The sequence below is a fragment of the Anabas testudineus genome, chromosome 8, assembly GCF_900324465.2.
Source record: "Anabas testudineus chromosome 8, fAnaTes1.2, whole genome shotgun sequence".
Lineage (NCBI taxonomy): Eukaryota > Metazoa > Chordata > Actinopteri > Anabantiformes > Anabantidae > Anabas > Anabas testudineus.
The window spans coordinates 12,681,917-12,698,687 of record NC_046617.1 but is presented as its reverse complement, the minus strand read 5'-3'; the positions used below and the strand labels follow the sequence as shown (position 1 = coordinate 12,698,687).

At 41.1% G+C, this 16,771-nt stretch overlaps 1 protein-coding gene across 2 annotated transcripts; it reads right to left on the bottom strand.

The window, feature by feature from the left end:
- Positions 1-440: 440 nt before the first annotated feature.
- Positions 441-3,943, bottom strand: fscn2a (fascin actin-bundling protein 2a, retinal). 2 transcript variants are annotated; one of them, XM_026345517.1, is made up of 5 exons: positions 3,121-3,943; positions 1,274-1,430; positions 1,066-1,187; positions 790-957; positions 441-646 (listed from the first exon to the last, which is right to left on the bottom strand). In XM_026345517.1, exons 1-5 carry the CDS (start codon positions 3,941-3,943, stop codon positions 441-443), a joined length of 1,476 nt encoding a protein of 491 aa, XP_026201302.1. The 2 variants fall into 2 exon arrangements, with proteins under 2 accessions (XP_026201302.1, XP_026201293.1); XM_026345508.1 differs by having other exon boundaries at positions 790-1,187.
- Between the last annotated feature and the right edge of the window lie 12,828 nt (positions 3,944-16,771).

The following is a 16,771-nucleotide window of genomic DNA, read 5'->3' as shown; positions in this document are numbered from 1 at the left end:
TTGCTATTCAGTAAATGTTACACAGTTGTACCACTGTGTCAGTAGTGATGGCGACCTAAGTGCTCTTTGGATTTACATTGTAGAGGCAACTGATACAGTACAGTGTATATTATCCCATCCCTTTGCTGATGCTGTATTTTTTTTCTGGGAGTGTTACGACTGGTACCAGCCATTCTTTGTGTATTGAGATAACAGTGTGGATACGTATATGTGTATTTCCTAAATAGAAAAAGCACAAGATGTGTTAAAGTCAACAGCAAACTGAGTTAGGTAGCAAGTATTTTAGTAACGGATCAGTGCGGTGCCATCAAATATATTTGGTTGTCACTGTACCTATAGTGGACACAATATGTTTGAAAGAAGGTTGGACGGCAACTTTCTTATGCCATATTTGCAAAATAACAAATTGTCACAAAGTATGTGAATTTAGATTGAAGGGATCAATACTCCCAGAGAGAAGATGCATCGACAGATGAACCGTCACCCATAAGGGTGCCTCCCTGGTCACCGCGAAGATACTTGCCATTGGAGCCCTTGATGGCGATGCGTCCATGTTCCAGGAATTCAAGGAAAAATTCTTCTGGCTTTTCTCCATCTGAGCACACTAGGCCACTGCTAGAGATGTACCAGAACTTTCCATTCACACCTGCAGAAATATGTTTTGTTAGAATATACAGTACTTTAAGCACACAATGGCTGCCGTAGATCCATTATCTACAAAATGCCAGATGCATAATATTGATTGCTTTGCAGAAATTTCATATGCTGCACAGTCATGAAAACACTGACTTTTTATGTTGTATGCTCCATCATTGAAGATCAATGAGAAAATGTCATAGACGGATCGATTTGCATCCAGAGTGTTGGAGTTCTTGTGGTGACAGACAAAACCATTCTCTCCACGGAGGATCAGCATAGGGCGGTTGATGAGTTTCATCAAGAATAATTCATCATCAGCTGTTATGAAGAAAAGATACTGTTGCATCAAAAAAGCTGTACCTGTGGTGGCTTTTACAACCAAACTCTGAGCAGTGAACCTGTAGCAGCTTGTCTGAAAGCTCTTACCTACTGAATCACTGACCGCTGAGAGCTGACCGTTCTTCTTTGTACACACATACTTTCCATTGCTTGCCTTCACTGCCACCCTGTGTTCTCTCCATTCAATGTCAAACATAGTGTTGACCTCTCTGGTTCAGGGGTTGAGAGGTTTAGGTTAGACAAATGATCAAGTACAAGAAAGCACTTATTTTTAAAGCTGTACGAGCTTACTTACACTTCTGTGGCGGTGGACTGGATCTCTCCATGAGTCACTAGAGTCCAGTAGGATCCACCGTTGGTTCTGAATGTAGCCTTTTTGTTTTCCTTATCAATCTCCATCTGGAAGGTCTCCATGTCTGTTTCGACATCCTGATTGGCTGAAATACTCACTCCTGGTAATAAGGGAAGAAAAGACAGCCATGATCATTTGTTTTCTTCAGTAGAAATTAGGCATCCTCTGTCTGAGAGAGTATATGGCAAAGAGACTAGTGTGAGTAAAAGTAGCTCCACATTTAATTACATCCATTGAATAATATAGTGTGCTGCCTACAATCACTTATTCAATGCGTCTGCGTCAAATAAATAAAATGCTTCTGGTATGAAAATTACATATTTACATTAATTACACAATGATTAATAGCACGTGTTATTATTTGAATCTATTTAACATTAGAAGTGTGTAAGTTTGAATATTTTATAATTTAAAAAAATGGTTTTTGAGTATTCTACTATTATTCTGCTTTGCAGTTATCTGCAAATTTGTGAAAATTTTCTCTTAAGCATATTTCGTGTGATCAGCTCTTTGTCCATTTTGTGCACAAAAGCAATTGTGCAATTAAACGTAATACCATTAACAATAACATCTAAAATTTGCTTAGAATTGTAGTACACCTAAGTTTTCTAAACTTGGGTGTTCAGGGAGTTCACTTGAAGCCAGTTTATTTGTATATGCATCCTTCCTCATGCATGATGTGGTGATGAAGTCAGTTGGTGGGGAATACACATACAAACATAAGTGAACAGTGTCTGTAATACAACATAGATGGCACAGAAATATCTCTTAACCTTTCTCTTAAGCTCGTTACAACCCTAATCCCCGACAGTCACCCCTCCACCCTCTCTGTTCATTTGCTTGCTGTAATTCCCTGAGTGGTGAAATGCAAATCTGCACCACAGGGCCCACTAAGCAGCTTTCATTGCCTTGTTCCTTATAAGACATGGTGCTGCCACATGGCTAAACACTGTAATTCAGTATATAGTTGCCCTATATTAAGACCAATGGTGTACCAGGTTGTTAATGATATTGATATTGATGAAATTATTAATTTCAGATTAATATTTTGCACCTTCCCTCTATAGTTACTGATACTGTACCGATTTGTAAGTCGCTTTGGATAAAAGCGTCTGCTAAATGACTAAATGTAAATTTAGTTGGTTTCAGTTCTGGTGTTGGATGTGCATAATATAGCTTGTTTACAACTAGAGCTGTAAAGACGTTCTAAAATGAGGCTTGTAATAACTGTTAGTTGTTTTAATTGCCGTCCACGTTATTAGCTCAGACCATTATACAGAACAGAGAAGCACACATTATAAAGGCACAAAACAGACCTTGTTACTGACCTGTCTGGTAAAGCCTGACAGATCAGTAACAATGTCTCTGCATTGCCAGTCTGGCTGACTATAGATTAACATGTGAGGAACATCACTCGACGGATGACTGCAAGGAGTGAGTAGCTGAAAAGCCCATTGATGTTAATTGACACCCATGGGACATAGGGCTGCCCTGGAGTCACTTGGACACTGCTTAATCTTCATTGGATACACAGTGGAAATGACAAAGCCCATTAACACGTTTAATTCTAGTGTGTAGCCGTCAACCATTCTGCATCTAGACACAAAAGGAAGGCCTTTGTCTGATTAGCTGGTCAACGTTACACGTTTTGATTCATTTTTGGATACTGTAATGTCATTTTACACATTAAATTAAACAAATCCAGATAACCGTATGTCTGCACATTGTGAATGTATGTTATATATACTAATGTTGTTCTCTCTCTCAAGACAACGTTACGTGCCAATTACCTTGCTTGACTGAGACAAATCTTTTATTAGCAGCTTGAAAAACTACTTGTGGGTGACTCTCTTCCAGATCAAATAGCTCATCTTTTCCCGGCTTAGAACATCGACCAGAACGCAGTGTTCCTGTGGGTCCCACTGGGGTCAGATATTTTCCATCGCAGTCCTTAAAGGTCAGCTTGCCTGATTTCAGCTCTAGAGTGAAGCAAGTGTTGTTTGTGTTCTCCTTCACCAATTTGCCGTCATTGCTGAGGAAACGGTTGTCACAGGTCTTGAGGCTGTACTTGCCCTCGAGGTAAACCAAGGTGACCAAGGAGTCCACTCCCCAGGGAATGTTGCTGTCCACTGAGATTTCTCCATCAGAAGCAGACAGATGGGCATAGCGCTTACGTGCCACACTGAGCAGGCTGGCCTGTGGGTGTAAAGCCAAATGGACAGCCCACAGCTCTTGTTCCCCAATGACTTGGGCAAAGCAGGATAGGTAGTCAGCTGAGCCCCCAAAGTAACGCAGATAAGGCTCTGACTGCAGTGCCCAGCGACCATCAGACTGGGCTACAATCAGGAAACGGCAGTCAGGTTCGGGCTTCTCTGATGCACATGTGATCTTCCCATCTTTGTCAGAGCCCAGATAGCGTCCTAAGTGGCTGCGGAGGAAAACTACCTGGCCATCTTGCTCGTCCTGTTCTAAGGTCCAGATTTGTTTCTTCTTCATGCTGGTGCCTGAGGCGTTCACCTTGAAGCCAAAGCCCTCGGCCGTCAAGTAGCGGTTCTCATAGTTGATGAGGCCAAACTGCAGCTTCAGGGCCCTGTTGATTCCGTTTGTGGGCATGCTTGAACAAGCCACACGTTAAGATTGAGAGTAAAGACGTATAGGACAAGCAAGGGAAAGGGTAAAAACAGGCATGAGCCTAAAAAGCAAAAATAAAATGTTTGTATTCTGCCTTCTTTTGTCTCTCAGCTCATTAATCAGCTCCACTTATCTCCCTTGGTTGAAGTGTTTCTTCGTTCCCTTGTCACTTTCTCCCTTTTCCCAGTGAGCTTGTGCCGGCACTTGCTCTCTGTTCCTTAATGAGTTAGGATTAAAATCAGCAGGACACAGCACCTCAATCCAACAAGCCGCTGACGTCACACAACAGTGCGCCAACCACAGACCTCCCCTCCTCCCTCTTCTTCTCTGGTACACACTCAACGCAGCTTCTTTTTCTCTATTCTATCTTCCTCTTACACTCATCTCACCTCTACCCTTGTCTTGCTTCGCTGTAACACACACATTTATCAGTGTGACATACTGTTGGATCTTACCTTCATATTTAGGTCCATACACTAGTAGCTACATCATCCAGCCCTTGGATTATCCTAGCTTTGATCTGCCCGTGAGCCACAGCCTAACTGGAAAAAGTCCAGAGAGTAAAGGTGCTTTTGGTTGCTCCCCACTGCTTCTTGTTATCCTCAGTCCATTTTCAAACGGATTTTGCCTGTGATTAACTGAGCTTTTCGTATGAATAAGCAGTCTGCTCGTAAGAGACTCGATGTAAAGGTGAAAACGTTTCATTGTATTGCACCAGGTTTAATTTGCATGACTGACTGATTTAGTAGATTGATCTCAACTCCTGAAGCAGTACAAAAGTTTCTTTATGAATGTTATTACCCCAGTTTGGTCCAAGCAGGTCCAGAGAACAACATTATATTTGCTTAAAGTTTTCAGAGCTATTTACATTTGTAAAGTCTGTGAGCTCAGAAGAATTTGAATAGCACACATTTGACTGCACAGACATTGACCATTTGCATTTTCTTCACTTTCACCTTTGTTCTTTCTCAACCACATGATTACTAATCCTTCTAGACTATTCTCTCATTCCCCTATTCAGTAAGTCAATTGATAATAGAGAATGAAACTCCATGGCTTGTGACCTTTGTCACAGTGCACGCCAAGATCAACCTTTATAAGAGCATTACCGCCCTCTTTCACTAAGGTTCCTGCAAATGTTGAGGCTAATTCCCCTCTCAGGGAGAACTTTATAGTGTACATAGCACATCCACAAAAGTGTGCGATTCAAACTTTAAATTAAAGCAATATTCTTAGACTATTATTTCTACTTTGTCTGCTCTCATCAATTAGCTTTGACAGTTAAATGGGATTAGTATAGGGATCTCAGTCTACCATAGAGGGTTAATGCTCCAATGTTAATCTAAGGGCAAAGGTTGAGAGTAGTCTAAAGTCAAGCAGAAGCTGTTTGTGTAGCACAAACATACATAACATTATTAAGCTATAACATATATGTCATGTGTTGTAGCTAAATAATGGTACATTTTCAAAAAGGATGAGAAACTCAGAGACAATTTGAGTAGAACCAGAAGTCAGCTGGTCAATAGCTCCAGAAACTCCTTCATCCCACACTTTTTGGAAATTAAAGTTGGTTTTTGTATCCTACAAAGTCTATAACATTCCAAAACCATCAATCTGACACTTACACCCATTGATGGGGATAACAAAACAAAGTCTGACAGAATGGTTAAAGTCTTGACATACTCAAGCAGTACAGTATCAAAGTCTAAGTCTACTGTGAATTTCATTTGTTTAGTATTTTTAGTATTTGAAGCAATAATCATAAAAATCTTATTTCTAACAATTTTTAACATTACAAAAAGTAATATACACCAAGAATAAATTCGGAATAGCTTGCAATTAGAATTTCATATTCAACCTTGAAGAGGCATTGGTTGGTTTGCCATTCAGAAATACACCATTACTTTCCATGTGTTTTCACCATGTGATCACTGGATGGCAGCATTGCATTGCACTGGCACACACATAGTGTTATGCTGTTACAGGCAGAGGTGTGATTAATATTAATATAGTTGTATATTGTTGTTTAAAAAGATCTATACTGTATATCCCATAATGAGAACTGAGGTTTTGATATTATTGTCAGATAGTGATGTGTTACTTTGAAATATTTGTTTTAACAGCCATTGTCATCACTTCTTATTGGTTTTGGTCCTTGAAACTGTAGCTTGTTTCAAGAAGAATTGCTTGGAACTAGAAACATATGACTATTTGGCAAGCAAAGAGTCTATTCTAAAATAAAAAAATAATAAGAATAAAAGTTAAATTAAGCTGCATCGGTTGTGCTTTTTTAAGGTGTGACTTTAAGTTCCTTACTTTGCTGTGCTAATTTGACAGAATAGCCCTTTATTTGAACATTATGTGACTTTAGAAATCTAACCAGAATGAATAGCAAACAAAGCTTTACAAATTGTGTGCTATTGTCATCTCAGAGGGCTCCAAAAAACGCAATTCAATAGTGAGATCACAATTATTACTGATAGGCATCATGAATCCCCATATGAATGATGTTTGACTTTGGATACAAATATAACAACTCAGTTGTCTTTGTAATTTTGACAGAGATAAATTATTTAATTGCAAACTAAGGTTAAGTGATTATATCAACCGATGCGTGTGAAGGGTAATGGCACTTTGGTGGTACAATTGAATCAAGTCCAGTAGGTGTCAGTGTTGACTTTGAATTGTCACTAGTTAGCTTTTTCTCACCAATTTGGATTACGATTCACCGGGTTACACTGAAACGAGTAAGATTTCAAGAGTTGAATGTCACTCATTCCATCAAGTATCTTAACAGATTTTTGAGCACAAAGCAAAAACTGAAGCAATTCATGACGCAGTGTAAATTGATTTTGGAGGTTGTATGTGGAAAAAAATGAATCTTAGTCAAGCCGTTCATCTATCAGTGTAAGGTCACCTGAGGAATTTTGTGAGTGTGATAAGTTGTTGTTTAAATTTGATCCATTAAAGTTTAGTTTTTCATGTGTGTCCGCTGCCTGTGTCCCAGATATAATGTTACACTATCAGTGATAGTACTCAAAAAAAAAAAAAAGGTTTTGTAGTTGTTGATGAAAAAAACTGTTGTAAGGATTTGCTGTCACTGGTGTGGCATGTGGCTCTGATGATGGGTTCTTCGCACGTCCCCACTCTATTGCAAGTGTGAGTTGCCTGACACTCTTGAGAAATCTTAAGAGCAATAACTGTATGCCATTTAAACTATAGTGGTCCAGTGGTCTTACCAAATTGCACATTGTGACTTAATTTCTCTCCCTCTCTGGCATTCTTTGTATCATTCTCCCTCGTTGCACTATTTCTGTTCCATGTCCCCTGCTGGAGTTCCTGGTTGAAAGCAAGTCAGAAACAATCTTAAAACCTTTACTGTTGGCTCTAAAAGAAAATGATTGAAGGAGGGAAAAAGGGGGGAAAAAATGAATGGAAAGGGTGGGTTACTTGCAAACTAACACAGAGACACACATTTGCACACACATACACATTCTGTATACACGCACTCGCACACAGATCAAATGGTGAGCTGAGGTCTCCCCCTAGGGCATGAACATGGATTAATGTGCCCAGCACGATTATTTCATTTATAACTGTCCTGGACCTTTTCAGATAAGACCATTTTTCAGGTTGCCATCCATTAGCACCTTTAGAGTGCATCTATTAGCCTGCCAAGCACTCAGAGCTCCATTTAAAGGGCCAGCACCGTCTGTATATAGCTTGCATTGTAAAGCACATTCAGAGGAGTCAAGGTTGTCTGCTAGCCAATTGAGCCTAACTAATTCCCAAAAGATGCAACTTATTTTAAATAATCTGACAAATTATATGACCCTTTAGCCCTTAAAAATACCTCTGTGGATGAGGAAGAAATCTCTATACAATGAAATGCCACCTAAAAGGTGTGTTAACCAGTTTGGGTGAGTTTAGTTTTTGTAAATACACATATTTAACAAAATACATTATTGTAATACAGGATGAAGCCATGGCAGTTTTTCATTTACAGTTGTGTCCTTGAAGTGGCAAAGGGTTCATAAAATCATAACTGTATAACCAGCACCCCCACTGCTCATGTCCTATATACACACATGGGTACCAACATGTCCTTTCTTTGCTCTCTTTGGCCCCCATGGGGACTGCTGCCCCCTCTAAAACCAGCAGAGGAAAACGGTCCATGAGACATGCAGTAAAGGTAAAATATAAAATGGCTGCCCTGGCTAGGATTCTTCTTCCTCAGCATCTTGGTGCTTACTGACCCCATTAATCCAGGTGTTCATTCATCTACAGGACGATCCTCCCACAGGCCGTTAACGGCTCACCCCACTGTGTTCGCCCTGCCCCAACCCAGCGTATCTCCAGCCTTCTCACTCCTGCTCTATCCAGTGTAATGAGGGCTGCCAATGAGCTAAGTATGGGCAGCCATATAAATGAGCCTTGGTAAATGTCAAGCCTTTTAATACTCAGTTGTAATGCCACATTTGTTTTGTGGGCTGTCATTTGTTTTTAGAGTGAGCCAAACTTGTTAAACCGCTCACCCCCCCTTCCTCATTCTCCAGGGAGTGAAGACAGGAAACTGGTCATGCAGAGAGAGTAGGAGGTTTAACTTAATTGGAGGCTACATCGCTGTCAGTGCAATATATTATTGACAAAGATACCTCAACTTTCAAAGAAAGCAGCTTTTAAATAGGTAAGCGATAAAAGCAGTTCCTCAATGATTAAACTGTAGATTGGTGGACACTGTTTGTCCGTGTGTGCAGACTGGGCTCTTGTTTCGATGCAGACAGGGTAAGCTTTAAGCGTCAGGAGCGCTCATGTTAATGTCATCCTTTGGTCAGTGGCTCTGACAGCAGGGCTAATATGAGGCCTCAGCTTCTGCCATTCTGACAATTCCCTGTCTCTTTTATATAAAGGGAATGATCATGTGAATTACAATGACAGGTATGTCTGTCTGGAAAGTGTGCTTGTGTGTGAATTAATGTCTAGGTGGATGTGAGCTTGCATGAGCTAATATTCACTATATGATTTCTTTGTGCCTGTGCATGCACACATAGTAATTTATGTGCAAACGCACGTAAAATGCATTTCATGCATCCATGTTTGTTTGCTCGAAGCGTTATAGAAGCAATGTCATTCTGCAAGAGTCAGACATACGTCACATTGTCGTGCTCCTCTCTTACATTTTACTTTATCCCACATGGAGAAACTGCATAAGAGAGTGATTTACCCACAAGTGAATAAGTACTTTGAGCCAGCAATAGTCTGTGCACTGTACTCCTCCTGTGCCGATTTAAAAGCTTCAGGTAGTCTCAGTTTGCTTTAAGTGGGTCAGAAGAGCATGTTTGTTTAGCATCCCAGCAAGATCTGTCAGTGGGATTGTTGGTACAATAACCAGAGGTTTTAAAACGGGGGAAACATCCAAAACTGTGTGTGTACAGAACCTTTGGGAACATCATTTGTACGTAAATTAAAATATTAATTTTTTTACCTGATTACAAATTGGGATCAAAGTCAACAATGATGTGTACTCGCGGTGACATGAGGTCAGAATTGGTACTATTGAAACTGGCTAGAAGACAGCAGTTGAACAAAAAGGGGGCTACAGTATGTGTGTGTGGGGGAGAGAGCGATAAAGAAAGGAGAAGAAAGCCTTACAGTGTGAACTCAGCCAAGCTGTATATACAATGCCTGTCTCTGTAAGCGCTCAGCACTTGCTATGTGTTCATCTACAGAGAGGGATGCCATTTGTCCCAGCTCACACACATTCCTCTCCAACAGACTACAGTAGCTTGTCTGACAAATTGAGCACATTTGTTCGCTGCAGAAATTTTCATTGAGCAACTGGGTCTTCCCTCCATCTCCTGTTGTTTGTCATTCAGGGGTTTCCTCCCCTCTTTCTCCGTCTGTGGGTAGATTGTTTACAGCAGGAAGTGCCTGGCATCCTCTCACTTGGCTTTGGGAGAGAGTGACTTGGCTGGTGCTGGTAGCCCAACATCATTCACAGTCCCAGTGCCTGGTTCAATGTAATTCATGTGCTTTTGGGACACATCCTCCAGAATCGAGAGCATTTTTGTTGATTATTCCATCTGTTTTTGATCATTACATCCTGGCTGGCCTCGGAAAGCTAGCGGACAATTTAGCTATCATTCCTAGATGGGTTAATGGGGCCTGAGCTGGAGGTTTATGTTAGGGTTCAAAACAGTAGCTTGGCAGAAAATCTCAGTTGTTATGCGAATGATTACTGCTTAGAAATATCTGGGTGTTATTTCTCTTCCATATGTGTGTAGACATAAAAATCTGTGTAAAATTGTGAGTGTGCATGTTTTTTTTTTTGTTTTTTTGTTTGTGTCTTTGACTGTGATGTCGGACATGCTGCAAAAGAGAGGATATTGGTGTCTTCACTGTGCAAACAGAATTTTGTGCCCTTTGACCCTGGAGATGGATGTTGCATGGTCCGAATAGTGCTAGCTCCTGCATAAGTACTCCAATTGGTCTTTGCTGAAGTGCTAAGCCTACTGGGGCTGTTTGTGCTGGGTAAGCTTGTATTTCCTTGAGCTTGCACCACCTGTCAGCAAGCAACTGTGTGTGGATGCGTGTTTGCGTGTGTGTTTGTATGTTCATGCATAGACCTTACAAGCATGTCAAGAACCATGACTACTGGCACAAGTCAAACCCATATGTTGTTTTAAGTCTACTATACAGCAGTAAGAGCTTGGCTCTCTTATTAAGGGGCTTTTAGAAGGTGTACTGTGACTGCAAATGCTAGTGCATGAATGTACATGCAACTTTCTCAGGGGGCTACCTGATCATATTACATTATCCAGTGCACATCAAAGAGTTAAGAGCTGCCTGCCTCTATAGTCATTAAGACCTCTTTTAGCTGCAGTAAATCAAAGATGTGCCAGCAACAGCTGCACTGATCACCAAAACCTTCATAATGTGCTGTGTGCAAGAGTGGTGCCTATTAGCTGACAGTGTCCAATAGACCTTAGATAAAGGCCGTCTTGAGCCTCTAATCTGGTTCCTATGGTCAAGATAGAAAAGGGAAGTGGAGCTGAGTGGGACAGATGATAGAAAAGCCTTGTCATTAAGGACAACTGCCTCATAGTTGAAACGATGCAGGATACAAAACGGATATGCATCGTGCTGTGGATGTATTTATATCTCAAATCACCTGACTACAAGATTTTATCAAGCTCTTACCAAAGTTGGCTGAGGTCTTTAAAATATATACATACAGTATATATTCAATAAAGGAATAAATTGCATATGAAATGTCCCTTTATTCCCAAAATATCAATGATCAACTGAAAAATAAAGTATTAAATGCAAACATCGACACGAAGACGGAGTAGTTCTGTGCAGTCATCCACACCGGCATGGTTCGCAGCAGAGGACCTGACCACAGGCCAGCTTTTGTGATCTGGTCAAAAAATAGTGTTGAAATCAATAGCAGGACCAGCTCGCTGGACGACTGTCAGTCTTTACAGAAGCGCACACTCAGGTGGCCTGTCTCCATGGAGACACAAACAGGGCATGAGACTGCCCTCAGGTGAATTCTCTGTGTGGCTCTGCCAGCTGAATTGGTCCATTTAGGTTTCATTTTCTTTCTTGTCTACATCTTTTTCTTTCTCCTTTTCTTTCACTTTGTCCCCTGCTGTTCAGCAGCAGGCCGCGAGCCCGACTTTTCTATCTCTTCCTTTCATTCACTCACTTTCTGTTTCTCTCCCACCGACAAGTAAGCGGGCTAAAATTCAAGAGAAGATATAATGTGAAATTGGGTCTCCATACATAACAACTGTCGCAGGCCAGTCGGGGGATGGATGCTGATTTGCCTCTGTCAAGGTTGAAGAGATGTTTGTCAGTTGATCTCATAGCGTGGCCCGTGCACGCTGTGCTCTTCCCTCTCTATGACAACATTTTATTTCACCTTTTTTGTCCTTACCTCTCTTTGACTTTTCTTCTGTTCCTTGCTCACACATGCAGATTTTCTCCTCTTTTTTTTTTTTTTTTTTTTAAGCACCTCTTTATTAAGCAGACTGCATGTGACTGTTGCCTCTGTTTCCTGCATCACAAGGTACATTTGGTGCTTTGAGTTAGTTTCAAATTTAGCACACCAACCCCAATGGATTTGTTTGAAGAAAATGAGAGATGTCTCCAAAATGTCTGATCAAAGCCTGGTTTAGTTGCCCAGGGGTTTCAACTCATGTTGATAAGATGTCCAAGTGTCAGTCACGGAGCTTATGACTGCCTTGTATCTAAGCAGATTGTATATTTTTAAAGTGCTAGATATAAACGAGGAGACGAGAGCCATCCAGTGAAGGACGTGGATATGTTTAAGGGCTCTGGCAAACAGCACTGGGGGTCTGGCAGCTGGGAAAAATTCTTTTATATCCTCCTATGACTGGCACTTTTATACGCATACACACAAGCATACACGGATGAGTTTCTGCTCTGTCTCTCTTGCGCTTTCTGTGCGTCTCGCTCTTTAACAGGCTCACCACTCATTACCCTTATACATGCTGATATCCATTTTCATCATGACTGAGGCTACTACAGAGCTACCGCTAGGTAAGGGAAGAGGGTCCTTTGTGTGCAGCATCATAAACTGCTGCACGCATGTGTCTTCTTCAACACCCCAAGAGGTCTGCAGTGAATGTGCAACAATAAATCAGTTGTTCTGACCACCTGCATCCCATGATAGTGGGGGTTTTTCTGTTATTTTCTAATTTCTCGTCTTAGTTTTTTTTTTTTTTCCGTCGCACATACAATAGAACCTGTTAACCAAATTTACAACAATTTTATTCTCTTATTTGGTATCCCAGAAAAAGGATTCTGCTCAAATATCAGCGTTGGTGTGCATTCAAAAACTTGAAGGGAAGCAGGAGTGAAGGATGTTGATGTGATTATTTTAGAAATATGTAACCCGCATCATTTGATCAAAAGCATACAAATTAAATCAAAAGTACATGTGGTGAGAGGCAGCGGACCTTTGATCAGTGGTGCACTGGTTTTTATGGTGTTTGTGGATTTGCTACTATAGCAGCATGAAATGGTCATTTGGTCGTCATTGAAGTCAGAATCTCTGTATACTGTATGTTATTGTGTTGTATTTGTACTTTAAATATTCAGCTCACTATATTGCTGACATCAATCATTAAATATTGAGCAGGACTTGTATGTCATGTGCATACATTATCACAAAATGAAATGAAGAGACATTTACACTAATTCACATAGTAGCAATATATATGTGAAGGCCTATGTAGACCCAGGCAAACCTAATTCCATTGGCCCTGGGCAGTAGCTATTGTACTGTGATAAATGGAGTGTCTCTCGTCTCTGAAGCCACGAGGCCCTGCAGTGGTCTACAGGGAACCTGGGGATGCTTGGTGGCCTTTCTCCCAAGTTTTCTGTCTCCTGACTCAGCACCAGCTGTGCACACAGGCAGGAAAAAGAACATACGAAGAGTAAAAATAATTCACTGCAGATTCATTGTATAGTATCACCCTAAGGCAGTCAGTTAGACAATAGTCTTCCTTTTACCCGACAGCAAGCCAGGAAAATTGTCTCAGAGGAAGGATCATCCTGCTCTGTGGATAACTGTCCCTATGGCTGATGTCATATGGGAGCAGGATATATAGGGTACTAACAGAGAATGTGACTAAATGATGAAAATGCAGTATGTTTTGTAATGACACACTATAAAAGCCCTCTTGAATTGTAAAGATATTTGTGCCAGTTGAGATCTAGATCATCTGGATATGATTGCTGGTCGTTTAAATCACCACAGAACTGCAGCCCATGTGTAAACACTTAATCAAAAGCTGAACTTGGCAAATTTGTCTTGTGGTTTGAAGACAATCTCTGACAGTTGCCCTGCTCTGACTCTGTGCCCAGAAGTCTCACTGGCGTTGAAGTAGACTGAGCTTTATGGCAACAATGGCAGACGTGCCAGCAGCGCTAGGCAGTCATCATAGCAGTGACCGTGGAGGGCTGTGAGAGAGAGCTGTGTGACAGAGCTGTGTGGTTGGAGCTCCTGCTCTCTCCATAATGGAACAGCTGTTTGGAGTGCTTTGCGCCAGGGTGCTGGAGCGCAGAGTAAATAGAGGAGAAGAGCAATGTAAACAGAGATGGGATGGTGGGAGCTGATTCCCTGCTACCGTGAAAGGCGGTAAACACCCCAGAGAACTAGACAGAGGGGTTGTCGACACAGGATTGCACAAACAGCACTACACAGAGAGATGTGGAAAGGGGGGTAGGGGCATATTGTGAAAGAACAAAACAGTAATGCTCTATTCCAGCCTTAGTTCCCATACAATACCTGACCTATATATTGTTATTATGATGGGATGACTTCCAACAGTCAACATAAGAATTATACTGGATACCAATCAGATACCAATCAGGTTGGTATCCTGAATGCTAGGGGGTTAATTATCAATTGCATGTTTAATTTGATTTAATTTCAGCTGCAGCTACTTCTACTACAACTATCACTGAGTTCCTAGCTGTTCTGCAACAACAAATGGGATAGTACAAATTGGTGCCGAACCTCCTTTCATGACAACTTTTCTGACCCTTCTAAATATCCTCATCTTTTGTTTTTGCACAGTTAGATCATGTGCACTAGAAAAAAAGAGCCCCTTTGAATTCAGATAAATGTTTACGAATAGCACCACCTGATTATGTAGCATTTTACTACAAAGCTGGGTAAATATAATATGAGTGAGCAGTGTTTTGGAAATAGTTTGGAATCATGCAGGTTTTTCCTTTCTTGGCCTGTTGTTGCTTCATTTTCCCGTATCACAGAATAGATGAAGAAATGTAAAGAGTTGCAGAGGAATGATTCTTAGATATAGAAGGAAAGGACAATTTATGGTGCAAACAAAAAGAGGGAAAACCTTAATAATGAGACAACCATTTGCTATTTAGTCAATGCCATGTAAACAGGGTGGCGATATTATAGAGTTTGTGAGCAACATATGCAGCGAGGAGCAACAGTAATCCCACGTAATACTGTGAAAAGCTCTTTTAGCATATCTGATACAGAATCTTAACAAGCCACTAATAATGAGCAACAGAGAAATGGATTAGGGGTGGCATGGCTGGATCTGGGCCACGGCAAACAACACACAGCATACTGTAGTTAGTCAACTGTGTGTTGACTTGTGTCTGCTGGAGTTTACATTAGTCCAGCATATCCCTTTGAAGAAATGTAGGTATATGAAAAACAGCAAGTGGTTGAGCATCCAGTGCTCCTCTGAAAGCCTGCCAGTATGCATGCTAGAATGTGCACACTTTTCACTTTTGGACATTTCATGGAGTTAAATGTGTCTAAAGACTCAGTTTTGATTCTGTTTACCACTAATTTTTTTTTTTCTTCTTGCATTAAAATTTTTTAATCTAAACTGCACATGTTTCTCTAGTCTGAAGGTCCTCCTCTTCAGTATTTGTAAAAATACATATTTGGACATCAAAGGCATTCTATGTTTTTCATGCTGATGCTGCACTTTTTACTTTACTCTGTAAAGGAGTACGGAATTGCTTAAAAGCTTCTGTGTTATTGCTGCATTCAGTTGGATTAGAGTTATTCTAAAGCAGCTGCAACTGTTCTATAATTGATACACTCAGGAAGAAATGATCAGGGTTTTAGTGCCCTTAAAGAAGGAGCAGTCAACGTCTCAGTGATATGTTTGTACTGTTCTCTTCTGCCGGCACCTTGTTAAGACCCAAAACCTCACCTCAACCCTTCTGCTACACACACAGATCCAATCACACACCAGTCTCTCTGTCCCCTGTTCAACCTCTTCACAGTCAGAGGCCAGACAGGGTCAAGCAGAGGGCGAGACATTTATGAGGTGTAGATATTTGTGCAGGAAAGCATTCCTCTGTTGACACTGAGTAACACAGTCTGGATGCTGAGCGAGCTGAACCAGACTGGCACTGAAATGTAAAGCAGGCAGACTTAAGAAGTAACAGAGATAAGCCAAGTTATAGCCTATAAAATCTGGCCCATGTGAGAAAAGCAGTGGACAGTACCGGTGCATTGACTTGCTTTTCACCTTGTCTTTCCCACAGATACATTATGTTTGGAGGGCTTCATTAAGAGTGTTTAATTTGTCAAAAATATCTGAACTGCAGACTAAATTGTCCTTATTAGATCCCAAGTGAGTCTTATCTTGATTCTGTATCTCTAAGCATATAGGGGTAATGAAGCAAAACCCCCCCCCACAACACATAATAACTTAAACGCCCCCACAGACCCACTCTTAACCCTGTTCTCAGCTCCAGCGGTGAGGAGAGGCCCTCCTGCCCCCATGCTGCTGATGCAGGAAGGGCCACAGCTCGGACATGGGGCAGTGGTCCTAGTCAACACAAAAGATTGCGGCAGTAAACAGGACTGTTTGTGTTCACTGGGCTGACGTTGGAGATGACTGATGTGCCCATTAGACCCTGTCTGGTTATTAGGGGGAGGGTTTCCCGGCTGGCACCATGCACGACAAAAAGACCCCTGGGTCTACCGAGAAAGGTCTCTGACCCATATTGTGTCTCCTTCAAGCTTCGCCAGTGGTTTTTTTCACTGATTCAAATTACAGAGGCTGGCTTTGTCACATTTGATGAACATGTATTCTAATGTATTGCAGATTATGGATGTTGTGGTTGGGCAGAGGAATATACCTGCTGCCCCAGGCACTGAAAGGAGAAGGGCACATATTGCTGCTGGCATTTTGTGCATTACTATAAGTCATTAAATATTACATTCTTTTCACTTTGAGTGAAAATTAGAAAAAAAAAAATGAGTCTGCAAAT